A 27,231-nucleotide genomic window follows, 5' to 3' on the forward strand; every position below is an offset into this window, starting at 1 on the left:
AAACTAGACGTTCAAGCCTAAGTTACTTCCTTCCTAAGAGACAGCATTTGTTGAAATACTGAGTGAAGAAATGAGCAAGTGGAGGGAAGATGTTAGCTGAAGCTGAGGTGAGGAGAGAGGCAGGGTATGACCCTCGTCTGGGAAGAAGGGCCTTCATTCAGTGGCCATCTGTATATTGGCCTTGAACTAAACCAGAAGGCCAAGGCCTGGGAGACCTGTTCTGAACTCTCCACCTGCCTGCACATGTTGACTACGGCCAGTTCCTTTCATTCCCTAATAAGTGAATAACAAGGACTCCTCTGCCTCATCTCACAATACCAAATAACAGTATTTGGTAAAATGATAGCAATCTGTCCTGATAAAATAGCCTCCAACGAAGTCATCCGTGACCACTGCACCACCCCAGTCTCTGCACTGGCATTTTGACAATAATATGAATGACAATACACTTAGTCAAAACATATTTGGTCATCCATTAGGAGGGCTACATCAAAAAGCCAAAATAGGGGGGCCGGCCCTGTGGCAGAGTGGTTAAATTCAGGCACTCCACTTCTGGGGCCCAGGGTTTCCTTGGTTCGGATCCTGGGTGTGAACCCAGCACTGCTCATCAGGCCACGCTGAGGCGGCGTCCCACATACCACAACCAGAAGGACCTACAACTAGAATATACAACTATGTACTGTGGGGCTTTAGGGAGAAGAAGAAGAAGGAAAAAAATGAAGATTGGCAACAGATGTTAGCCCAGGTGCCAATGTTTAAACAAAAAAAAGCCAAACTAAGTGTTGGCAGGCATGTGGAGAAATTAGACTCCTTGTGCACTGTTGGTGGGAATGTCAAATGGTGCAGCTGCTGTGGAAAATAGTATGGAGAGTCCTCAAAAAATTAAAAATAGAATTACCGTATGATCCAGCTATCCCAATTCTGGATGTATACCACAAAGAACTGAAAGCAGGAGCTTGAAGAGAGATTTGAATATCTACGAACACCCATGTTCATAGCAGCATTATTCACAATAGCCAAAGTCTAGAAGCAGCCCAAGTGTCCACTGGCAGTTGAATAAGTTAACAAAATCTGGTATATACATGCAATGAAATTCAGCCTTTAAAAGGTGGAAAATTTTGATACATGCTACAACATGAATGAATCTAGAAGACATTAGGCTAAGTGAAATAAGCCAATCACAAAAGGACAAATACTGTATGATTCTACTTATATGAGGTGCCTAGAGCCGTCAAATCCGTAAAGACGGAAAGTAGAATGGTGGGTGCCAAGGGCTGGAGAGAGAGGGAATGGGGAATTAGTATTTAATGGGTACAGAGTTTGAGTTGGGGAAGATGACAAAGTTCTGGAAATGGATGGTGGTGATGGTTGTACAACAATGTGAATGTACTTAATGACACTGAACTATACACTTAAAAATGGTTAAAATGGTGAATTTTATGTCATGCATTGTTTTACTACAAAAAAAAGTTCAGGGGAGAAAGGGTAGAGAGACATGGAAGAGGCAGATGATAACTTGTTTAATGCTTCACTGGTGGACGGCACTATTCTCTTCCCTCAGAGAAGCCAGGTTTTACAGCCGGGGTCTTTTAGGAGGCAGACAGTGTGGGTGGGTTTGTTTGTGGAGCGGACCTTCAGTTGGCTACTGACAGGCTGCCTGTGGCAGAGATGGAAGTCTGTTTTACCACAGTGGGGTAAACCTTAACCGTTTGCATAGAGATCCTGAGCTCTGCCTTTGAGAGTTTTAGGCATCCCGCAAATGTTCATGGATTTAAATAAAACGATCGGAGAAACCCTAAGTTATGTGACTTGAGTTTTGAGCCAGCCCCACCCACCTCCACCAGGCATCAGGTCTTTTAAAAACTGAATTTAACAAATACTTATGTAGTGCTTTCTGTGTGCCAGAGATCGTCCTAAAGGCTTTTAGTATATCAACTCATTTAATCCTCATAACCCAATGAGGTAAGTACTATTGCTCTCCATTTTACACATGACAAGACTGAGGCACAGGGAGGTAAAGTTACACAACCATTAAGTGTTGGTCCTGAGCTTCAAACTGAAACGCCTTGTGGACCCAGAGCTCATGCTCCTAATCCTTAGACCCCCGAAGTAATGTCGGAGACTGGGACTTGAACGACCCTGAAGTGTGTCTCAAGGTCCAGAATGGAGAATGGAAATTGGGAGTAAAGTTTTCCTCGATTGGTGATCCTGTCTCTCTGCCCCAGCCGCGGTAGGGCCCCTGAGGGCTAATGCTGAAGCCAGGGGAAGGGGCTTGTAGGTTTAAGGTCAAATTTTTTGAACCCATGGAATTTCCCTCCAATTCTGAAGCAGCCCCTCAGTGACGAATCAGCTGCCTATCCCACAGGTTTGGCTATTGGTGGAGTTTCTAGATGATCAAGTCAGGCGAAATAAAACATCATTAAACTAACACTAAATGACGCTGAGCCCTGTATAAATCTTTTTTTCTAGTCGTTCCAAGATGCGACCCAAGACGAATCTGCAACTCTGGAGTGGAAACCAGGGGGCGGGCCGAGCAGCGACCATTTTTGTTTTGCGGCCGTGCGCTCTCAGAGCATCTTGACTAATAGGACCCCATGGAGGAGGCGGGGCCTATCAGGGAGTGGGGCGGGGCCCGGGGGACGTGATGATTCAAACGGACTAATGAGCTCGGCGCATCTGGCAGAAGCCGCCAATGACCCGGCGTGTTGGGGCGGAGCCCACAGGCCCTAGTGGGTTTGGCTGCACTGCGGCTTTGGCGCATTTTCGGCTGGTTTGATTCATCCATTTTGAAGAGACGGGGAGCGGGGGGCTCGTCTGGTTAAGGGGCCCTGAACCAAGGAGCGGCGGAGTTTGAGGAGCCAGCAGCTCGGGGTTCGGCGGCAGCGGCCCCATCGGCCGAAGTTGGGGGGGGTGGGGCGCCGAGCGCGCGGGGCGGGGGGGGTCCTGGTCTTTGGCTTCTCGGCTCGGTCCTGTTTCGACAGCCAACATGTCTCGGCCTGTCAGGTCAGTGCGGAGTCCGAGGCCCGGGGCGGGTTGGCGGGGTTGGGGGCGCGGTGAAGCAGCGGGGACACGGGCCCGCAGCCGGCCCTACGGGGCCCGCGCGCCCTTGAGCGCGGGGGGCTCGCTGGCGCGGGCTGCGCGGGGGCGGCGGCCGCGCTCCTCCCCGCCCCGCGCTGCGGGCCCCGCGCTCGGCGGCGCCCCCACCGGCCGCACTGGCGCGGGCGGGGTGTTCGGGCCGCGGCGCCGGGGGTGAGGTCAGCGCCCACCCGGCCCCACCCCCGCGGCCGGCCCGCCCTGAGCGAGGCGGGGCGCGGCGGCGGCGTGTGCCCCTTCCGCCCTCGGCCTGCTGGGGGTGGGGGTTCGGCCCTGGCTCCCGCGCAGGGGGCGTCCGCGCGGGGCGGGGCAGCGCCGCCCCCGCCCCGCCTCCGGCCTCGGGGCGCCGCGGGCCGCGCGCGGGGGCGGCCGGGGCCGGGCCGCCTCTCCCGCCCGCGAGAGTGAGCTCGGGACGGGGCCCTGGGCGGTGCGGGCCGCCGCCGCGCTGCGGAGCCCGAGCGGGTTGGGCCCGGCGCGCCGCTCCCCGCCCGGCGGCCCAGGGAGGGGCGGCTTAACGGGCCACCCGCGTTCCGTGCGGCTCCCGCGCCCGCCCGCCCGCTCACTCGGTGGGACAGGGGCTGGCTTCGGTCAGCCGTTAGACTGTGTCCCGAGGATCTCGGCAAGTTCGCCGTCCCCGGGGCCCCGCGCCCTTGGGGCCTCCCGGCTGCCGTGCGGAATGTGCCATTTGCGAGGGGTGTGGCCTGGGCCCGTCTGCTGCGGGGGAATGTGACTTCCCGTGTGGGTCCGTGACGCCGTCCGTGGAGGGAATGGGTCGCTCTGCGTAGCGTTTTCTGAATAAATAGGTAAAGGTTTAGTTTAAAAATGTTGAACAGTTGTTGCTTCCCCCTCTTCGTTCCGAGTTGTTGGGAGAAACGGAAGTATTTAGCCCTGAAGCTCTAAAGAGAGGTTGGGACCCCGGAAAGGGTTGTTCCCCGCCCTCGCGTCTCCCGGCTGCAGCGGCGGGCAGCGGGGCGGGCCCCGTGGCCGGGGGTCTGGAGAGGGGTCTCCGGTTACGGTGTGCAAAATCGGCCGACGTGTCTCGTCGATTTCTGTAGGATGTTTATGGGGGATCAGCCCGAATAGACAACATCGTAATAAAGATTTGTTTCATCTGGCTTGGGTCTTCTGTCTCCTGGAAGTAAAGTACTCTGTAGTGAGCTTGGACTAGCATTCTTGTCTACCTTTTAACTTCATTACGTTTTGATGTCTTTTTATTTTATTTTCTTGTTGTGACTTTCTTATACTCATTTGCCTGAATTTGTGTTCCCAGATTTAGATATTGGAACATGAACAGAACTTTTTTTTTTTACTCGAAAACTGGGATTTTTAATGTCACCAGGTGGGGATAAATATATTAAGCACGTTCTATCAGTTTTTTGGAGGCATTGGGGTTTCTGCACAACTTTTTTCTTACTCAGTGTGTTTAAAATAATTTTAAACTGTTTATTTGCCCCATTTGAAGGATGAAGTTAATATATAGTGGGCTTTTTGTAATTATTTCTTTAAAGTCTTTAATATACTCATGACCAATAATAAAGCAGAAATTATTAAACTTGAGTTGGGTGGTTTGTTAAATTTTGCAATAAAAATCCTGTCTTAGAAGTGCTTTTGTTTCAAGGTATAATTGAAGAATCTATGTACTTGAGGGCATTTAAGAAAAATTTAATGATAGATATTTACCCAATATCAGAATGATCAGCCTTCTTTAAAAACAATCCAAAAAAAGAAAGCACATGTTGGAAAATAAGTGAGTGCATCTTCTTTTGAGGTATGTTTCTGCCCTTAGACCTATACGTAATTTTGAGGTTTTTCTGGCTTTTGTTTTTACTATAAATATTATTTTTATTTAATATTAACCTGAGGGTTTAAAGTCTTTAAAATGTACTAATGGGTGCTTGACCCCAATTTCCAAATGAAAGGAATGGTGAACTGATCAGTTGCAGTTTCATTTAGGCGTGTGTGCAACACGTATCTAAGTGGTTTTTATCATACGGTGTTCCTATCTTTACCTTTTACAGTATCTGACTCATTATATGTAAGTGAGAGCTCAAATATTTTAGGCCTTGGATTCAAATTTATAGCATAAAATTACAGTCTTGGAGCTAAAAAGAAATTTAGGCAAATTCGTTTTGCAAGTGACGTAATGGGGACCTGGGCGAGTTGAGTGCCTTGCGTAGCACAGTGGTAGATGCCAAGGCTGATCCTAGAACCTAGACTTTAATTCCCGCTCCTACTCCCCCGCCCCTCCCCCTCTCCGCAGGATAATCCCTTTACCTTCTGCCTAATAAGTATTGATAGTATTGTTGTGTATAGCACTTTTAACTTTTTTTAAAGTGCTTTCATGGCTCTTATCCTTGTGAGGAAGCAAAGAAAATGCTGCTACTTTTAAAAAATGAGAAAGAAAGCTCAGAGAGATTTACTGACATGTCCAGACTAGAAACCAGGGTTCTTGAAATTCAGCTTGGTATATTCTCCAGAGATCCTCCTCCCTTATTGAAAATAATCCAAGTCACGCAGATCAGTCTGCTCCTTTCTTTGTAACGTAAATGTACTTGACATCTTGTCTTTTGCTTAGCACTTGAGATGGCGGGGAACCCCTATCGTCGAAAGTTTAGACGTGAAAGCATAGGCTCTTACAGGTTGATAGAAAATTACCTTTATTTTTTGTCGTGTTTATAATTATGTTAAGATTTAACAGCTTTCCCAAGATTCCAGATTGCTTTCTTTTCAAAGAGAATTTTTCTTGGGATTCTGGATTCTAAAAATTGATATTCTCTCTTACCAGAAAATTAGTTTCAAAAAGTGTTTAAAGGAAAAACTTGGAAACCTGAAAATTCAAGATAGCTTGGAATTTACGTAAGTACGCACAGGCAGACACTTAAAAGTTTTGTATCCTAGTAAATGTGGTTGTAGGTGAGCTTGGTTCCTTATATCTCTACTTATTCTCTACTTACACGTTTGTGTGTGAGAGAGAAGTGTGATTTTATTAACTTTGGGTCTGTTCATTTTATAACAACGCTTAAATATTCAACATTTCCCAACATGCCTGTGTTTAATTAAGCTGAAAATTATTCTACACTGTTTAAAGGGTGGTGTTTAGAGTAATTTACTGAACAAACATTTACTGAGAATAAATGCGGAGTCAGGCACTCTGCTACAGGCTTTCAGTTTATCTTGTTTTGTCCTTACTACAGTCCTGTAATGTAGGATTTTTTTAATTCCCGTAATAACCTGACGAGATGAGATTAAAGAATATGTTACTCAAGGTCATAGAACTGTTAACGCAGAACCAAGGTTGCACCTGGGTTCTCTGAGTCCAAAGTTGGCGTTCTTTCTGTCGTACCACTCTCTCCTTCCTAGTGTTTGGCATGAAGATGGTCAGATGTTTTTTGTTTAGTAATCTCTTCAGTGATGAGTACATTCTGTGTCGGTAGGGTTTTAGCTCTATATAGAAAATATTTGAGGAAAAATGTGGCCCAAATGTTTTAAGTAGGAGTTTTGTTCAATTCAGTATTTAAAATAAATTTCAGGGATACTTCTTAATTAAAATTTTTTTTAAAAACTACAAAGAACTTCAGAGATTAAGTCCAGTTTCTTCAGTTTACCAATGAAGGATGACTTTGAAGCCAAAGGAGTTGAAGTGTAGAAATAATAGCAAAGCTGGATTTGGACTCCACAAGTCTTAGCTATTCTCCTTTCTGCCAGATTTACATTCACTGTGTTTGACTCCACCTAGAATATAGATTACAGGTCCATAATGCCGAGTTTGAAACCATTGGGGCCCTATGGTTTGGAAGTTCAGTTTTTTTCCAAAAAAGGTAACAAGCTGCGTATACTGTGTATCAGTGTACCATGACCAGTGAGTCTGGGGTAGTGCTCTTATAATCAAACACATTAATCTCTCCAGTAAAACTTACAAATTTTCACACTGAAAAGATGACTAAAAAGCCCCTCATTGTTTAGGTCAAGTTTGCCACCATATAAGCTCTGGAAAAACTTTTTTGTTTTTCAGAACTTTTTGAATTTCTAAATTGTGGATTAGAGATTGTGGATCTTTATCAGCAGAAGTCCCTTTCTCAACCTTCAGTTGTAGAAAAGATAAAATCACTTGGAAACTCAGTAGAGCTATCACTTACTGAGCAACTCTCTTTGTATCAAATATTCTGCCAGCCGCTTTACGCATGTTTCAAAATCTTAAAACCACTCTTCAAGCAAGGTATATGTTATCCCCACTTCCTATGTGCAGTAGCTGAGGCTCGGATGGATGAACTGGCCCAGTTCACCCAACTGCTGAGAGGTGAAGCAGGAATTCAAATCCAGGTGTGGCCAACCCAGAGCCAGTGTGATCTTCCTCTGAGACACACTGGCCCAGGGTGTTACTCTTTCTTGTGGTAGTAGAGCACTTTGCCATCTTTGGAGTTCCTAATAGGACTTTTGGTGGGGCGGGGTGGGGGGGGGGGGCGACCAACTTTAAAGTGAGCTTGGGGAGAGGGTGATGGAGAAAAGACAATTTTTTGGAAGGAATGGGGAACACGTGAAGGGGTTAAAGGAAGATGAACCTAAATGAGGAGGAAAAGCACTAAAGTGTTATGTAGCTTTTTGGGGAAGAAATGTGGATGTTAGATAAGTGGCATTGCTTTAAGTATATCCGTTTCATAATAAAGGCATTTCCCCCAAGTGAGTAGATCCCAAAGCCACCTGAAGGACACTACAAGAAAATGGGCTAATTTACACGTAAGTATAGATGCAAAAATGCCAAACAGGATATTAGCTAACTGAATCAGATGTGTATTAAAAATATATATGATCAGGGCCAGCCCGGTGGTGCAGCAGTTAAGTTCGCATGCTCTGCTCCAGCAGCCCGGGGTTTGTCAGTTCTGGTCTCAGGTGCAGCCCTACGCACCGCACCGCTTGTCAAGCCATGCTGTGGCCGGCGTCCCACATATGAAGTAGGGGAGGGTGGGCACGGGTGTTAGCTCAGGGCTAATCTTCCTCGAAAGCAAAGAAAGTATTTATATATATATATATATATATGATCAAGTACGGTTTGTCCCAGGAACAAAAGAGAAGAGCCAGATTCAGCCCTAATGGCCTGGTGGTTAAAGTTCAGCGCTCACCTCCTCAGTGGCCTGGGCTGGCTTCCCTGTTGCAGACCACATCACCCGTCTGGCAGTTGCCATGTTGTGGCAGCTTACAACTTAGAATTAGAATATACAACCATGTATTGGGGCTTTGGGGAGGGAAAAAACAAAGGAAGATTGGCAACAGATGTTAGCTCAGGGCAAATCTTTCCTTGCAAAAAAGAACCAACAAAACATGGCATCTGAAAAGTTTCAATGCCTATTATAAAACTCATTAGTACATTACAATTAAGAAGGAAATTAATTAGAAATTGGAGTTGATTTAACTTGACAAAAGTTATAAACTAAGGGAAGTGGTTGAGTTTTTAGTGTTTTAAATCAGGTAACAATAAAACGAATTACTGAGTTGGGGGGTAACACGGCACAGCAAAAGAAACTGGGTATCAGCCTCTGCATAGGTTTATGTAATGAGGATGTTGAACTCCAGTAGCATAATACTACCTTGCATTTTCAAAGCATTTTACAGTTTTCGGAGCTTTTTCTCAGGTTTTTTCCAGCTCTAAAAATAAAATTGAGAAAGTAATTTTGAATAAAGCGACGTTGGTTTTATTTGTGTATTTTGCCTATTTTTTTTTAACCAGAAATATAAAAGAAGGCCACTATACTGTAATTCCAGGACACCATCCATGTTACATCCACATTTTAGTCCGTGTGAACGGTGCCCCTCTGGAGTTAATGAGATTTAGTGTCCGCACAGCTAGATGGGTTATTTGCAAACTTCAATTGCTTGAACTTAATAATAATGAATTTATTGAGCCTGCTCTGAAGTGTTATTTCTATTTGTGCTTTTTAATTCTTAGTTGCAAAGATAGAAATAAATGTGACTTTATTACTCTAGATTATGAAGAAGTAGCTTCTTGGATTGTTGAGACTAGAGACAGCGCTTAAGAGACTACCAGGCTGTACACTTTAGGAGAGAACATTTGATTCAGCACAGGACCGCTTTGGTCAAACGGAGGCGCCTCTTTGTCTTTGAAAATGTATTATCTTGATTCTAGGAAGTGGAACTGATTGTTGCAGAATTGCGTTACTATATTTTAAAATAACTGCTGTCTAAGTAGCCCTAATTATCGGTCTTTGAAATACTTCTGGAGAACTGTCCCCAAGGTGGCCAAGAGTGTTTCAAATGGGTATAGCGTATTTTCAGGTGCTTCTTAGTGCCTACCTGTTGTTTGAATTGTGCGCTTGTTCAGTTACCTGCGAATAAGCAAGGTGATCTTCAGGGAGGTTTCATCTGTCAAGGTAAAGTGACCCAGAAGATGAACTACTTGAGAAGCTAAAAGTTAGAGCAGTGAAAACCCACCCTGCTGTTCATCAGGCTGGGAAGCACGCGGCTGTCTGTCTGCCACAGATCGGCGCCAGCTGCAAAGGTTTATAACAGTCCTCCGTGTGGGAGCGACTACTGCCTTTCTACAGAGAAATGATTCTCTGAATTCAGAGACTATCAGAAACCTTGCTCTTTGAAAGTATATCAGAAAGAAGGAAACCTCACACTTTTGTCAGGAGGAACTAAGTCCTCTTGATAGAGAACTAGCCTCAATTTGCAACTTTAGAGCTTCAGGTGAGGAATTACTGGACACAAAATTCCCCATCTACCTTAACTTTGCCAAGAAATAGGACCTGAGGTCCACTTTGCAGTCCACACCTGATGTTGACTCCTTTATTACTGTGCTTTGGGCCTCAAGACACTGCTTCATTTCAATTTCACCTAAATTCTAGCTTTCCCCCAATCCTTTAAGTTTTCATGTTTGGTGAGATGCTCCACACTTCTGACGTGACATCACCTTTATTATAATGAGTCAATAAGCCTGACAGTCAGGCTACAGTTTCTCCCTGGTGATTGGGTTAAAACAATTGTGGAAGATTCCGCTGAGGTTTCTGAGACTTTGCTGCAGACAGGACTGTGCTTGGTAATGTGCACATCTGAGACCTCTTCAGTCTCACCTGCTTGAGGTTTCTTTGTCCTTAATTAGATAGGGTTTGCACTAAATTTCTGTTGGGAAAAATGTAGCCCATTTTATTTATATAGTACTTTATCTGACGCTCATTGAAATTTGTGTATGTCTGACTGTTAAACAGGATATTTTCCTATATGGAGAGAATATGAAATTGGAAAAATTTTGGGATTAAGGAGTGCTATATAAAAGTTAATATTTGCTTATCTTGACTAAAACATTAGCAAGTTGATAAAGATTTAGTAGGGGATTGTGACAATAATCTAATAAACAGATGTGCCTGGCTCATCATTCAGAACTCCTTTACTCCCTTCTCTTTTCTGCAGAAATTAGAAATTTTCCATTTGAAAAACTTTTAGGAGCTCTTTCCTATAACGTTCTTGATTTTTTATTTTATTATTATCTTTTTATTTTTCGAGGAAGATTAGCCCTGAGCCAACATCTGCCAATCCTCCTCTTTTTGCTGAGGAAGACTGGCCCTGAGCTAACGTCCGTGCTCATCTTCCTCTACTTTATATGCGGGATGCCTGCCACAGCATGGCATGCCAAGTGGTGCCATGTCCGCACCCGGGATCCAAACCAGCGAACCCCGGGCCGCTGAAGTTGAACGGGCGCACTTAACCACTGCGCCACCAGGCCGGCCTCACGTTCTTGATTTTTTAAATTTTGGCTTTTGTTTTTTACTTTTTGCTTTCTTGTATGTTGTGACTGTTTTCAAATTTTATGTTTAGTTATAAATAACAGAATGGTATAAGATACAGACAAAGCAATATATCTTAGCCAAAAGGAACTTGAAGCTCAGGATAAGTGAAGCAGTTGTAAGAAGTTACCGTGAATTGAATTCAGGTATCCTGGCTTCTATGAACTAGCATTTTTGTATTCTGAGAAAATTTGGCATGTGAATAATCTTGGAGGGAGAGGAGAACGGAGAGAGGTAAGTGTCTTCAGTTTTAAAGGCCAGGAAATGGTTGGTGTGCAGAAACTAATGGCATCAGGTCTATGGAGGAGTTCGATTTGTGAGCACTTAGGAAAGGAAGATTTAAGAGGGGGGCGGGCATCAGCAGTGTCCTGTGGGTTATAGGGTTGGACGAGCTCGAGTGGGAAAGTTGGCCTTACCACCTAATGGCTTGTGGTCAGTTGTTACTTAGCCTTTCTGAGCATTAGATTCTTCAGATAAAATTGAATTCATGTAAATTAGCTCCTATTGTGAGATTGTTGTGAGAATTAAATGAGAATTTAGGTGAAGTATCTGGTGCATAGTAACTGCTGTTAGAATTATTGATAAAAATCAGCATGGATTTACAAAAAAAACCAGTCTTGTAGATCAGTGGTCTTCATAATCTTGACTTTCAGGAATATCTCAAGCATTTGATTCAAATTTTGTTTTTAAAATATAAGTAATCTTAGAGATCAATGGTAAGCAGTTCTCTTTAATGCAGGACTTTCAGAAATTTAACATGTTTAAGGAGGTGATACTATCCAAACTAGGAAACTTGTAGAAAACCTATCTTCACAGAATACCAGTTGGAAAATTCTGTAATGAGAAATTTTTTAAATTTGAAATTACAAGACAAATTGATACCCTTAGAATGTTTCTTTTACTTTTAATTATCCGTGTTTTAGTTTGTGGTTCCTGGGAGTATTTTGTTTGAACAAAAATGTTTATTCTAAAAAGTTTAACTATCATTGATTTAAACAAACTCATTTGCTTTTAAAAAAATTTATTAGAGTGAAAGAATATTGGAAAAATACTGGGTTTCTGTTTCAACACGGATTTTGACAGAGCTTCACATGACATCCTTATGGGAAATGAAGAAGTGTAGGCTGAATGACAGCTGATTGTGATGGCCTTGTGCCGCAATAGCCGGACCCAGAGGAGGCTGAATGATAGATTAATGTCAGCCTGGCAAAATATCTCCACTGCTGACTTACAGGGCTTCGTTCTTGGCCTATGCCAATTACGTTTGTTGATAATAGGAAGTTGGGAAAGATTAAGTGATGTGTTGGAATGAAGTATCAGTACACAAAAAGGTTGTAGATTTGGGGAAAGGAGGTTTTAGTCATTGAAATTGCAATATCCGGTCCACTGTGTGATCTACCAGCCCAAAAGGCAGCTGAGATCTTGCATTGCATTAGTACAAATATAGAGTAGAATGAGAAGAGGAAGGTCATAACCCTGAGCTGCTTCGCCTCCCCAGACTCACCTTTTAAGAATCATGTTATGTTTAGACCAGGGCACTGCTTGATACACTTCACTAAATCCAAGGTGCTGTGGAGGAAAGCGACTAGGTCTTGAGGATTCCTGAAGTACGTCGTGAGGAAGGGTTAAGGGAACCCTAGTATTAGCCTTGAAGAAAAAGCGGAAACTGATAAACTTTAAGGCTGCTCTATGGAAGAGGGTTAGGCTTAGACCAGGAAGTGGACAAGATAGAATTGGTGAGTGGACTTGAGAGGCAGATTTTCCCTTAGTGAGAAGAACTGTTTCATTGTTGGAGTTTTCTTAGAGTTGGTTGCCTTGGGAGATCATGAGAGATTCTGTCATTCGCTTTGAGGGACGTTTGTTGATAGGATAACACATTCTGGGTAAGGTTGGATTAGACTGAGGTCCCGTAGCTCTGGTACATGTAATACACCTGGTATCATCATCGTCCTGTCACCAGCCGCCCGCCCCCTACTGCCCACCAAACTTTGATAGGCTTTATGAGTGCTTAAGCTTAAAACAGTGATTTTCTTAAAAAGATACAAAATTAAAATAGGAAGAGATGTTATACTTTTGTGGCCACAGATCAATAACAAATTGTTCTTTGTAAAGGTGAAACTAAAAACTGCTTTGGAAATCTCTTTTTGCAGTCCTCTTTTTATTCTAAAGCAATGGCTCCCAAACTTTGTTGATGACATTCCTATAAGAAATACATTTTACGTTGCCGTTTGCTACACACAGGAACACAAACACCTGAAACGAGTTTCAGGAATTTACCCTTATTTAGATATAGGTTTCTTTGATATTTTCTGTTTCCTTTTGCTTTTCCTTTTAAAATGCTGGTTATATAACAATAAATTCATTTCAGGACCTGGAAGTGGGTTGTGACCTACAGGTTGAAAAACGCTGTTCTATAGAATCTCATTCATTTGATGAACTGAGATGTTTACCACCTAGGTGATTAGTGAAAAGGGCTGTCTTGGCTATTTGGGGTTTCTCAGAACTCAGATTTCAAATGTACTTTAAGTGCCTCATGAGAAACTTGTTAAATTCTGAAAAGTTAGGAAGATGAGTTTTTTTCTTCTTCTTCCCTACATTGACCAGAACAGTATAACTTCTAAAAGGTGAAAATGGAGGTATAGTCAGCTTGATTGAGCTAGAACATGTAGAAGATTGTGTGAAAGTCTCTCCAGTTTGCCTTGAGAAAATGATTTTTTGTTCTTTAAGTAGTATAAAGCTTGGGGTGTCAATAATTAAATGTGGGTTTATATTTGAAAGTTCTGCTTCCTCACCTGGAGCTTGTCATCTTTCTCCGTATTTTGATGTGCAGGCTTGTTATAAAGTAGAGCTGGATTATGTGGTTTTAGGGTTTTTCTCATCTGTAAAGACCATTGGATGAGATAATCTCCAAGATGTGGTAATTTCCATCTCTGGAATGCTGTGATCCTTGACTCTTCAGAATGTTGGCTTTATATACCTTGCATTTCAGGAATCTTTGTTTTGGTCTTAGGTGGTTGCTGCTATAAGAAAGAAGCAGCATTTTGGGGGTAGACTTATCAGTATTTAGTAGAAAGAAGTTGATGATTAAGAGAGCAGAAGAAAAAAATCCTATTGCTTCTAAACTGCTTGAGTTATCCACATTTGGTGCCCAAAACAGATCTTTTAGTGTTCCCTGTCTAGCTTCCCACTTTACCTTTCATTTTTGCACTTTAAACCCATACAAAAGTGGAGGCTTCTCATCTCAAAACCCTCTTGATGATCATCCAAGAACTGGTTCATTGTGACCAAGGTCCATTCGGAATCTAGATATAGAGATTATATCAGCTTTTAATGTAAGAGAAAGCACATAATTGAAGTTTTTCTGTTCGTACATTTTGTATTTAAACATCGTTTTTCTTACTGGGTTACAGTTCTCTTTTCTAGTGCGGGCTTTTAGACTTGTTTAGATGGAACTCCAGTTGATTTGAGTGACAGAAATTGATCTAACTTGTATGGTGGGTTTAAAAGAGCTACTGCTGCTACTTTCTCTGGCCTAAATGGTAACCTGAAAACTATCATAAGTTGGAAATAATATAAAAATGGGGAGGTATTTTGGTATTGCATTTCAGTGAAATGAGCAACAAACCATTTAAAGACAATCTTTCTAAATGGTACTAGAACCAATACTAAGACACACGTATTTTAAAACAGAGTGACTTCATCATCATGTTCAAATAAATAGTCGAGTGTCACTTGTTTCTGTAAGATGGCAGTAGTATTCTGGGTGGAGCAAGTTAGTGCTTACAAGTGATACAAGTTAGCTGCTGTTCATTGGATCAGTTGTACACCTCGAACTCAACAATCTTGAGAGAGAGGGATTGTTACTCCTATTTTACAGGTGAGGAAACGGAAGTTTAGTGAGGGGAGTAACTTGCTCAAGGACGTACAGTTAGCAAGTGGCAGAGCCAGGATTTAAACCCAGTTCAAAAATTTGTGTTTTTAACCTCTGTGCTATATTGAAATTTTGTGTTGTCCTCCGGGTTCTACTTGTTGATGCTCATTTTACACAGAAGAGGTTGGTTTAGCTTTGGCATTTAATTTAAGTAGTGGCATTTTGAGAAAGTAAGAATGTTTCTTTGTTTCCATCTAGAAGTAGAACTTCCCGTGCCCTCAGATTTAAATAATATTCTTAAGTATTACACCTCTATTCCAATATATCGTCTCAGTTTCCAGTTTACGTAGGAATAAGTTCATGAGAAATGTATTTCAACCCTAAATAAGGTAAATCTCCAAGTAATGGAAATAGTAGGTTGTTTTGAATAAACCTCTTTATTTATTTATTTATTTATTTTGAGACAGATTAGCCCTGAGCTAACATCTGCTGCCAGTCCTCCTCTTTTTGCTGAGGAAGACTGGCCCTGAGCTAACATCCATGCCCATCTTTCTCTTTTTTATATGTGGGATGCCTACCACAGCGTGGCTTGTCAAGTGGTACCATGTCTGCACCTGTGATCCAAACCAGGGTGGGGGTGGGGGGCTGGAATAAAGCCCCCACAGACACTGAAGGAGGACTGTATTTAGTATGGAGGAAACTAAATTTTCTTTTGTTATTAAAGGTAGTGGGAATTAAATGTCTGATAGGCTGAAAACTCCAGTCACCTATACATCTCTTTACAGATACCCTTTCCCGCCCTGATCCTTTTCAGAGCAAAGTCAACTCAACAAATTTCTTGAATTTGGTGTTCTGAATAACGGAGAGGCAATCCCTGTCCTTAAGAAGGACATTTAGTGGGGAAGACAGATATTTAGTAGATATTCCTAGCATCAGTGAAGGGTTAAAGGTGTTGAGAGGAGGTGAGGTTGTATCTAATACGAGTGCAAGTGATATGAACAGGAGCTGCAATGAATTTGACTACTGTAGTACGTACCTCATGTAAGTGGAATTGAGTCATATTTTTAAAGTTAACTTTCCTAATAGAATGGTATCTTTGATACATAAACTCAGCTTCTTATAACAAAACAGACAGTTGGAGGCTATTTTATAGTTTTGCATCTTGACTCATTGAAACAATAAAGTGAGAAGATAATTCATTGTTGGTAGTCTAAAGAAAAACAAGGCAAATTTCCTTATGAGCCCTTCTTTTTTTCTCTTAAGCCAAGAGTGTAGCTACACTTTGCTCCACATCTAAGCCCTAAACGTGTGTTCAGAATTCATCCTTACCCTATCATTTTTGCATATTATATAGAAGTTGTACCTGTACTTGAATCCTTACCATCCTGTCTTTGAATTTAAATGGTGTCTTAATCTGTAAAAACGAGGACTATCCCGGGGCCAGCCTGAGGGCGTAGTAGTTGAGTTCAGTGCCTTCTGCTTCGGTGGCCAGGGTTCATGGGTTCGGATCCCAGGCGCAGACCTACACCACTGCAGCCATGCTCTGGTGGTGACCCACATGTAAAGTGGAGGAAGATTGGCACAGATATTAGCTAAGGGCTAATCTTCCTCAAAAAAAAAAAAAAAAAAACAAGGGATATCCCTCTGCTCAGGTTTAAGTGTAGTTAGTGGTGTGCTTCTCGTAATCCTTTCAGTTTAGCTGTTCAGTATCCATTTAGTTACAGTGCATCTAAGGCTCTTTCAAAGCCAGGCTATTTGGATGCTAACAAGGAAGCTTTTCTCTCCCTCTAGAGGAGAAATTGGAAACTGTTAGATTTAGAATATAGAGTAGAAAAATGGAAATTAAGGTTTGTTTGAGATGTTGAAGATGCCTTACCTAGTAAGAAGCAGTTAAATTGTTGAGTCAAGTAGATAATGCAAATTTGTGAGACTTTAATATTTTTCTTAGTTACAGACTCTTTAATAACAAGCATCTTTTTATTAGTTAATTTTTAGTCAGTTTTTAATTAGTTACTTTTTTTTCCCTTCCCCTTCTATGTGAGGCTAACTTACTGTCAGCTTAATTTGTGTATTATAACATTTAACTGTATTATACTTAAAAATCACTTTGCGGGGCTGGCCCAGTGGCACAGTGGTTAAGTTCGCACATTCCACTTCTCAGCAGCCCAGGGTTCGCCAGATTGGATCCTGGGTGCAGACATGGCACCACTTGGCAAGCCATGCTGTGGTAGGCGTCCCACGTATAAAGTAGAGGAAGATGGGCATGGATGTTAGCTCAGGGCCAGTCTTCCTCAGCAAAAATAGGAGGATTGGGAGATGTTAGCTCAGGGCTGATCTTCCTCAAAAAAAAAATCACTTTGCTTTGGAAAAAACTCGGTGATAATATACATGTGTATGTGTATATAGCAGTAAGAATAAAACAACATTTATAGTTTTCGTTTGTTCACGTGATAGCATCTCTGTGTACGGTGAATAAATGTGGTAGTTTGGCTCATTTTGCTGTTTTATGTGTGTGTGTTTTGGGAGGTGGAGGTTGTTTTGTGGGGAAGAACAGTACCTGTGCTGTCACTGGGGTGAGCAATACGGGAATTGTAGTTTGAAATAGTTTTGGTATAAGCTGCACTTCCCTGTAACAAGATGTGAAGTTTTTTGGCTGAGGTGGGGGCTTGTTGAAAAATAATTTTCAGAGAGCTAGTGCTAATTCTGTTGATAAAGTAGAAATGTGTGTTCTCGTATCTTAGAAAAGTCCTGTATTTTTATGATCTTAATTAGAGTCTCTTCCTTCTACAGAAATAGGAAGGTCGTTGATTATTCACAATTTCAGGAATCTGATGATGCTGGTAAGTTTTGTGATTTCAGTAAATTCTCAGTTGGACCAACTAGTGGAAGAATAACCAGCTTATGTACTTTCTTATCATGCTTTTGGAATAAATTTTGTTTTTTGTTTTTCAACTACTAATATATGTAAATTATGTCAAGATCTGTGTTACCCAAAATAAGCAAGTTGAACTTGGCATGAATTTTAACTTTTTCCTAGTAAATCATTGATAATAAACACTTGAATAATTTTTTTCTTACCTTGTTTTGGAGTCCAAAGTACAATAATTCTGGTGCAGTGTCTATTACTTAATACAGCCCTTGCTATAATCACAGTAAAACTTGTACCTTGTAATAGGGAGTACTTAAGTTTTTTGATTAATAAAGTAACTAAGATGAGAGTATTTGGTGAAGTAACTTTGATTGGTGAACTAATTCATCATAGAATGAGTAGTGTATCTTACATCTTAACCATAAGGGTTTCTTGAGAATAAGTCCTTAATCTCATTTTCCAGATGCATTTACCATTATTTTTTTAATCTAATTTTACTTCATAAAGATAATATGTGCGTTTTGGGAAAACATAGAAAATGTAGAAGTGTGTAAAGAAGAATAAAAAATTACATGATCCAACCTCTCAGAGGTAATACTAACATTTATAAAATGCTTGCTAAATGTTTATATTTACTCATTTAATCCTTAGAACAATCCTGCCATTGACCAACAAGCCATTTTAACTTTTGTTAAAAGGGCCTTTTGCCTTTTTTCCTTTTAAAATTGTTGTTGAAGTCTTGCTATAGAATTTTGGGTTCTGTCCCCTCCCATTCCATCCCTGCTTATGACTTCATAACTTTTTCGTTATTAAAAGTTATTTGAGGGGCCAGCCCTGTGGCCAAGTGGTTAAGTTTGCACGCCCTGCTTCGGCGGCCCAGGGTTTCGCTGGTTCGGATCCTGGGTGCAGACATGGCATCACTCATCAGGCCACGCTGAGGCGGTGTCCCACATGCTACAACTAGAAGGACCTGCAACTAAAATATACAACTATGTACTGGGGGGATTTGGGGAGAAAAAGCAGGGGGAAAAATTTTTTTTAAATTAGAAGTTATTTGAAAAGTTCCTGTTAGCGGTTGTATGATATTCTGTAATGGAATTTATAATATATCCAACCATGTAATAATTGGTAAAGCTCCAGGCTACTTCCAGATCTTCACCATTATATATAATGGTGTAGTAAACAGTTTAGGGAATAATCACTTTTTAAGGTGGGGTAATTTTCTTTAGTTTTGTAGGACTTTTGAAATTGGGAGTATTTTCCTCAACTGTCAAAGTATGCTATATTTAATGCTTTAGTTTAAAAGTAAACATAATTGATAACAATAATTGTGTCAGGATTGTAAAATTATGGGTTCTTTACATTCTAAGTGCTTGTAATATAACCGTATTACTATAATAGTTTTCAAATAAATATGAAGATGGGAAAATCTTTAATAAATTAAAAGGGTCAGATATAAAATGATGAGAGGTTTGGCTATGGATATATTAAAATGTGCACATGAGTACTAGAGGGTAATATGCAAAATGGAAATGATTGAGTTAAGGTGGTGGGACTTGGGCAGAAAAGAACTTATTTTTTTAAAAATGAAAGAAAATGATTTGGGAAGTCCTGTCCCCTCACCATTTAAATAGCATAAGAGAGAATTATCTCAGTAAATACAGTAATAATTTCTATATGTAAAAATCATAATATTGTTCATTAAATTTGAAAAAAATGCTCTGTTTAGATGAAGATTATGGAAGAGATTCAGGCCCTCCAACTAAGAAAATTCGATCATCTCCCCGAGAAGCTAAAAATAAGAGGCGATCTGGAAAGAATTCCCAGGAAGATAGGTAAGGGGCATTGTTAATCTGTTCTTATGCTGTCACCAGTCTGACATGAGGGTAGTATCTGATCTCTAAATTGGTGGAATCTCCATTTACTTTGGGAAAGTGTCTACTTAATGTTGTTTTGCTATTTCATATTATCTCAGGCAGTGCTTCTGAATCTGGAGGTTAGCCTCTTTAAGGTCATGAGGCTTGCTTGGACTCAGCCTGGAATCCAAAGTGGTCTCCAAGAATGTCTTTGTTGCTACCTCCAGCCTCTGAACATAAGCAGAAAGATTGTTAAGTGTAATTTGTTACCTGAGGTTAGTATTGACATTTTCATTGTAATGACAGCAAAGAATAAGTGACCTTTCCCATTCAGTCACAGATCACTGGCAGAATCATAACTAAAGCTTATAGAATCTTCAGTTGTATAGCTTGCCAAGTTTTATTGTCTAATCAGTTCTTCTTCATTTAGATAATTTAATCATTTGAACAATTTCCCTTCCCTTGGTTTTATAAATGAGTTCAGATGAGTTGTAATTTTAACTATAATTGCCTTGTGAGAGCAGGATACTGTAGCTTTCACGTCTCCTGTTACAGGTATACACACGCACTCTCATACTCAATGTAGCATAACTTTAAGACCTCCTTGGTGATGGTGATGATGATGATGATGATAGCCACCATTTGTGATTATTATGTGCCAGTCTCTATTATGTGCTCATGTGTATTCATTATCGTTGAATTCCCACAACACCTTTATTAGGCTAGGTAACATTGACTTAGAGGGGCTCAGTGCTTTGTCCAGGGTTACCCAGCAAGTGGACCTGCAGGTTTTGAAACCATGTCTGTTGGACTCCAAAGTCCATTTTTTAACCATTGGACTATATCATTTCCAAATAATACTATTAGTGTGGGTTGAGAGAAATGAAATAATATACTCACTAATAGTTCTTCTAAGATTTTTGTCTTCAAGCACTAAAATCACTATAATAGCCCCAGGTAGAAGCCATTACATTCTGAATTCACAGGAGGCTAAATTTGTAGAAATAATAATATTAAATACATACATTTACCTAGAATTTCCTGTTTGCTTGTATTCTAACCTCTAATATTTTTTTCCTGCAGAATTTCAGAAATGTAGTTTTGAGGAAAAATAAGGCAAAATTATACTTGGGGAGACAAGTCTTCCATAGTTTCATAGTATATTTCTCTAATCCAGTTTATTGTAGCAACCCAACTTAGAACTGTCTTGCATTACATTCATTTATTATATTTCTCCTAGGAATAAGCTTCATGGCCTGTTATAATGTCTCATTGATGTAATTGCTATCTATTCTAAATTTTTTCTTATTGCAATCATTTGGTTTTATTATTCTCTCCTAAGTGTCAGAAATGGTTGAAATAAAGTACAGCTTTTATTGCCATTTGTATTAAGTGCCTTGTATGTTTATTCCCTCAGACCAGTATTATGTTGATTTTTTTCTGTTGGTCTCTATTTAAAAGTTCAGCTTTTACTTGACTTTGCTGTAGAATGGGGCTCACAGATTAATGAATGGTCTGTATAAACACAACAATAAAAGAACTAGAGAAAATCATACAGTTCTTTGTCATTGTAATAGACTTGTGAATGAAATGCATAAAAACATTTCTATAGCATAGTCACAGGTTTCAGAATTAGAGTGTGTCTTGGGTAGATTCCTTAGTAAAGAAATAGGTTTGGTTTTCCTCTTTGCTTAGGAACCTTAGGATCAGTAGTTTGTCATTTGAGTGTGGTCTACATTATGGGAAATACCGAAAGAGATTTACAAGACCTACTGTTGGAGAAAGGAAAGCTATGAAGGCAATTCTTGTGTGTGGTGGTTTCTTTTTTTGTCAGAATTTCTCATGGAATCCTAAAATTTTAGCACTGAATAGTACCAAGTGATTTACCTAAGATCATACAACTAATTAATGACAAAAATCCCAGATTCTCGAGTTAAGATTTCTGAGGACATAAAATGTGCATCTTTGTCAGGGGCCAGCCCCGTGGCCAAGTTCAGTTCACACACTCTGCTTCTGTGGCCCAGGGTTCGAATCCTGGGCACGGACATGGCACTGCTCAGCAGGCCACACTGAGGCAGCATCCCACATCCCACAACTAGAAGGACCCATGACTAAAAATACACAACTATGTACTGGGGGGCTTTGGGAGAAAAAGGAAAAATAAAGTCTTAAAAAAAAAAAGTGCATCTTTGTGACTTAAAAATTATTTTATAAAACTTGCCGTTGAACTTTGAAGCTCCTTAACTTCTTATTTTACTTTGCAGTGATCTCGAGCTCACTTTTATTTTCTCCGTGATACAAGGCAGGCCTGTGTGTTGATGTTTCTGATGTATAGAAATATTGGGTGATAATTAATTAAGTGATTGTCATTTTTGTTTTAGATAAATTTTGAGGCATATTGTAGTATATATAACTGAACTGCAGTTTCCTCTAATAATTGTATTGTAGGTGTTTTTTCATCTATATTTGGTACTATCCATTTTTTTGCCTACACTATCACCATTGACACATTATGTAATTTATTTAAGTATTTTTATACCCTGCCTCTGACAACAGAGAATTTTTTTCTTATTAAATGTTCTTGTGAAGCAGGTCTTATATACAGGTGAGAAATTTTCAGCCTGTATTAAGATACCTTCTTTTTTTCCCTTTGGGTCTTTAGAAGCAGTGTTTTCCCAAAGTAGATAAAATTGTGCTGATTCACTAGCATCCCTGTCAAGTAGGGAAATAATGGAAGCAGTTTCGCTCCTCAGCATCTGTTTGAATATTTTATGTATAAAAGAGATCTTCTTCACTCTTCTCCAGTCAGATACCAAGAGGTCTATGTTCACTTAGATTTTGATCTAAGACTTTTAAACTTTTTCTCCCTTCCCCTTACAGTGAGGACTCAGAAGAAAAAGATGTGAAGGCCAAGAAGGATGATTCTCACTCAGCAGGTAGTAAACAATTTTTAATGTAATAGGTGTAATTCTATTTATGTATTTGTTGAACATTTTAATAAGTGGTTTTGTAATAATGCTAGGCACTGTTGAAAATACTGGCATTACAGACTTTACGTTTCCATCTTTGAAGAGCTCATAGTGATGTTCAGTCTTGATGGCTTATTGTAGTCACGTGTGAAGGTTTTTTAACCTACTGCTTATGCTCCATCCCACCCCAGGATTTCTGGTTCAGTAGGTCTAGGTGGGATTTTGAGGCTTTGTTTTTTAAAAGTATTTACAGATTATTCTCATGTATAGTCAAGAATAAAAACCATTTATATGAACAAATAAAAGACATCAAACTGAATAGAATAAGAATATATATAATACTAAGTGAAATAGAGGTATTAAAAAGAAAGAGTGATCAACTCTGGATTGAAAAGTTCACAAAGGTTGGTTTCAGTCCTACTCTTGTTAGCTGAGAGGTAGACCTTTGAAACAGTTGGCCACAGATAAAGCTTTTGTAAGAATTTTAACTTAAAAGAATTAATGAGGAGACTTCATGGCCAAATAAAATGTTAAATCCTGATTATTTATCGTTGGTATTTATTTTTTTAACTTGAACTCTTCTACGAATTGAGAGTTTATTCCATGTTGCTCCCATCCACTTTAGTTTTGATCTACGTTCTCCTGCTTTTGCCTTTCTAGATCTGCCTTTAAACAAGGCTGCTATTTAGCCGATATTTAGAGGGTAGACCAAGTTCCACTGAGTCCACTCTGCTGAGCTGTTGTGCTCTCATTCCTTTTCAAGTCTGCTATCTCACTGCCTAAGTCCAAAAGAAATTATATTAACCTTTTGCACTATCTAGTGATGTTGTGATAATATAATATATACTTTTATTCATGTGCCTTGTGAATTTTAGTTTGAGTCTCTTACATTTCCTAGTTTATTGAGCACTTCAAGATGAATAACTGTACTAGTGTTAAACACAGCTGCTCCCGGGTGGATTGAGTTTTGAGTCTACTGAAGTCAGTTTTATTCCCTGTGTCTGTTTGTCTCTAGATGAGGTTTTTGACAGTGAAAGTGATGACTTGAACCCAGACCATGGCAAGGCTTATAGGACTACAAGTGTTTCCTGAAGAGCAACAGCTAAACCTTAACAGAATAAGGGAGCCTCAAAGTCCAGGAAGAGGCCATAGGTGGAGACTAATACAAGTATACCTTGGTCTAGAGCCAATAGGCTGGCAGCCTACCCTTTAATCACATTTATTCACAAACACAACTGTGTGTTGAAATTTCTTTTTAATTAATAGACTGTAGTATATGACAGTAATTTTTTTGTTATGAACTTGTATTAAGATCTAGTTGAGGGGCTGGCTTGGTAGCGCAGTGGTTAAGTTTGCACATTCCACTTTGGCGGCCTGGGGTTCGCATGGTACCACTTGTCAAGCCATGCTGTGGTAGGCGTCCCACATATAAAGTAGAGGAAGACGGGCACGGATGCTAGCTCAGGGCCAGGCTTCCTTAGCAAAAAGAGGAGGATTGGTGGCAGATGTTAGCCCAGGGCTAATCTTCCTCAAAAGAAAAAAAAAGATCTAGTTGATCTAAATATGTGTTTTAAAGATTTCCCTCAATACTCTCTAAATTGAAATGGCCATGCCTCATTCATTGAAAAAGGTAGTGGTCTGCATTGTTTTAGGGTCTGCATTTGTGTGTCTTAGAATAAATATCATTGGAAGACAGGCTTCCCCTCTTCTACTATTTAAAAATACTTTTCTAACTTCAGTTTCTAAAAACTGAGCATAAATTTGAATGTAATTGAGAATTTCAGGGCACAGCAATGATACAAGTTTAAAGTTATGTTGTAGAAAGCATGTGTTCACACCTTACTTTGGCTATGTTATTACTTAAAACTCTACATATCTAAGTTATTTTATGTTTAATAGTGGACAGAATCTTATTCAAGTTGATGCTTTGAATTTTAGCTCCTCTTTTGTATATTTTGTAGGCACTAAGGATAGACTTGACCCTTTTTGAGTGAAATAAAGCTACAGGTTTTCTCTCATCCTGGCTGTTCTAGTCAGCTGTCGAATAAACACACATCTCTGATCATTGATTCTAATTTTGATGTTGCAGAGGACAGTGAAGACGAAAAAGAAGATCATAAAAACGTGCGCCAGCAGCGGCAGGCTGCCTCTAAAGCAGCTTCGAAACAGAGAGAGATGCTCATGGAAGATGTGGGCAGTGAAGAAGAGCAGGAGGAGGAGGACGAGGCGCCATTCCAGGAGAGTACGTAAAGTCGGCTTGTGTCTTTGCAGTTTGTGACCTTGATTACTTCAGCAGTTTTGTGGATGCTAAATGTTACAACTAGTCCCTTGAATTAGATGCTCACTGGTTCAGAGACTCTCATGATTATGATGTTCATCCTTTGTACTCAAATACTGAATGAACAGGGGCTGACCCCGTGGCCAAGTGGTTGAGTTTGCACTCTCTGCTTCGGTGACCTGGGCTTTCACCGGTTTGGATCCTGGGCGCAGACACGGCACCACTCATCAGGCCACACTGAGGTGGCGTCCCACATAGCACAATCGGTGGCACTCACAACTAGAATATACAACTATATGCTGGGGGGCTTTGGGAAGAGGAAAGAGAAAAAATAAACAAAATAATTTTAAAAAAGAGATTGGCAACAGATGTTAGCTCAGGTGCCAATCTTAAACAAACGACTGCATGAACAGCTGTTAGAGTAACAGTCGCATGGTGAGTGTTGTGATTAAGGTTAGTGTTTTGGCCTAGTGGAGAAGGGTGTAGGCCTCCCTCGACAAAAAAGTATTAATAGCAGAATTTAGATCTTTCACAGGTGATTCAGGTTAATTATATGTATTTTTACTTTGTGTGTAGTTTTCTTGTTTCATTTATTCATAGTTGGACCAAACAAACCAAGTCAGTTCAGTTTCATTTTCTGGGTCTCACCAGTACTATATGGGAATGATGGAAATACAAGTTTCTTGATGGCTTCAATTTTTATTCAGATTAAGTCTTACCTTTTCCTGTTTTTGACCTACTCTTCAAACAAGTCAGTCATATAACCCTCATGTGCGTGCTAAACTCATTTTACAGGTGGGGCCAGTGACAACTCCAGCCAGATTGGTAGTCCAGCTGCAAAAAGAATCCAAGAGTGTTTGACTCCCAAATCCCATCCTCCAGTCACTCTTAGCACTCTCTCCCTTGGTTCACTGGAAGGATGTATACATTAAGTTGAACGTTGAAATTCTTCTTTCCTCTCAGAAGATTCCGGCAGCGATGAAGATTTCCTAATGGAAGACGATGATGATAGTGACTATGGCAGTTCAAAAAAGAAAAACAAAAAGATGGTTAAGAAGTCCAAACCTGAGAGGAAAGAAAAGAAAATGCCCAAACCCAGGCTAAAGGCTACAGGTGAGCTCTGCAGAAATGAAAGTAAATTATTGCTTTGAAAAATTTCAAGAACCAATACACTCTCTCTACAGAAGTTCTTCGTTAGGGCTTAGCATTCACCACATACTTAAGAATTCTGAAAGGATCCTGTCTTCTACACCTGGAAGTATCGCTTATTTATTAATGAGGAGTCCAGCCCCTCCAAGAGGCTGGTAGCTTAGCCCTGTTCTTTAGCTGCCGCCAAACATAAGCAGGATTCGAGGATGACCTGTTTGTGTCAGGCATAGTGATAGAAACACTGTGTTAACATAGCTATTGCTACCCTTTTCCCCCCTGATACTGCAATCCCAGCAGCTAGTGAAGACATGAAGTTGTGAAAATGTACACCTACAGTAATACATTGAAGTTCTGTCGTCTGATCCCTGGACCACCACCTATGCTAGCAGAATGAAACCGCACTTGACAACACTGATTCATTTTCTTTGAGCCCTTGTGGTTTCTGCCAGATATTCTCCTAGGTGGAGCTAGTTTGTCATTACATCAGAAAGCTGGATTTGTTTTTTGGGTTTTGTTTTTTTTTTTAATTCTGGCAAATAGAACTGGTGATTTTTAAACCTTTTACTCATCATTTCTTACTGTTGGGAATGATGGAACTATCAAGTTATTTGATGGCTTCAGTTTCTACTCAGATTAAGGTGTATCCTTTCTTCTTCTTGATTCACTTTTTAAACACAGACAACTTTTATCATAAACAGCTTTTAGTTTTACAAGCCACTAAGAATGATGCGCAGTTTCTGTAGCATCCTGTTGGTTTATTACAAGCATTATTGCTAACATAACATTACAGTGTTGGTAAAAAGTGATTGGAAACCAGTGCCCACCTTGGTTTTTAGTAACTTGGGGTATTGTCTTTATAGATTTTATTCTTACAGATTGTTTTGTTTTGTAGCTGATTTTTATTAAAGACATTTTCTTCCTTCCCTTCCCCAAACTGGTATTTTTCTTCTTTCAGTGACGCCAAGTCCTGTGAAAGGCAAAGGGAAGGTGGGCCGCCCCACAGCTTCAAAGGCATCAAAGGAAAAGACTCCTTCTCCCAAAGAAGAAGATGAGGAACCAGAAAGCCCTCCAGAAAAGAAGACATCTGCAAGCCCTCCACCCGAGAAATCTGGGGATGAAGGGTCTGAGGATGAAGCCCAGTCTGGGGAGGATTAAAAATGATGATGGTTTGGGGAGAGATTTTATTAAAAAAAGAGGGAAAAAAAGGAAAAAAGAAAAAAAGAGGAGGGGGAAAGAAAACCTACTTAAGGTAGAATATGGTTTTGGCTATGGCTTGACTCATGGGCTTTCAATGCTTTTTTCCTTTTGTTGAAAATAACATTTTTTTTCTCTCTCTCTCTCTCTTTTTTT

General features: G+C 40.4%; 1 protein-coding gene across 2 annotated transcripts; it reads left to right on the plus strand.

The window, feature by feature from the left end:
• The first annotated feature begins 2,616 nt into the window (after positions 1-2,616).
• Positions 2,617-27,231, plus strand: NUCKS1 (nuclear casein kinase and cyclin dependent kinase substrate 1). 2 transcript variants are annotated; one of them, XM_044757748.2, is made up of 7 exons: positions 2,617-3,003; positions 17,551-17,600; positions 19,359-19,464; positions 22,366-22,421; positions 24,544-24,696; positions 25,696-25,845; positions 26,837-27,231. In XM_044757748.2, the coding sequence occupies exons 1-7, from the start codon at positions 2,987-2,989 to the stop codon at positions 27,034-27,036; spliced, it is 732 nt and encodes a 243-aa protein (XP_044613683.1). In that variant the 5' UTR covers positions 2,617-2,986; the 3' UTR covers positions 27,037-27,231. The 2 variants fall into 2 exon arrangements, with proteins under 2 accessions (XP_044613683.1, XP_044613684.1); XM_044757749.2 differs by having other exon boundaries at positions 2,679-3,003; positions 25,699-25,845.

The sequence above is a fragment of the Equus asinus genome, chromosome 25 (genome assembly GCF_041296235.1).
Source record: "Equus asinus isolate D_3611 breed Donkey chromosome 25, EquAss-T2T_v2, whole genome shotgun sequence".
Lineage (NCBI taxonomy): Eukaryota > Metazoa > Chordata > Mammalia > Perissodactyla > Equidae > Equus > Equus asinus.

Bases quoted from the DNA above. Each gene is read 5' to 3' on its own strand.
- NUCKS1 (XM_044757748.2), top strand. The intron at 17,601-19,358 runs GTAAGTTTTGTG...TGCTCTGTTTAG, and splicing joins TCAGGAATCTGATGATGCTG to ATGAAGATTATGGAAGAGAT. The intron at 25,846-26,836 runs GTGAGCTCTGCA...TTCTTCTTTCAG, and splicing joins ACCCAGGCTAAAGGCTACAG to TGACGCCAAGTCCTGTGAAA.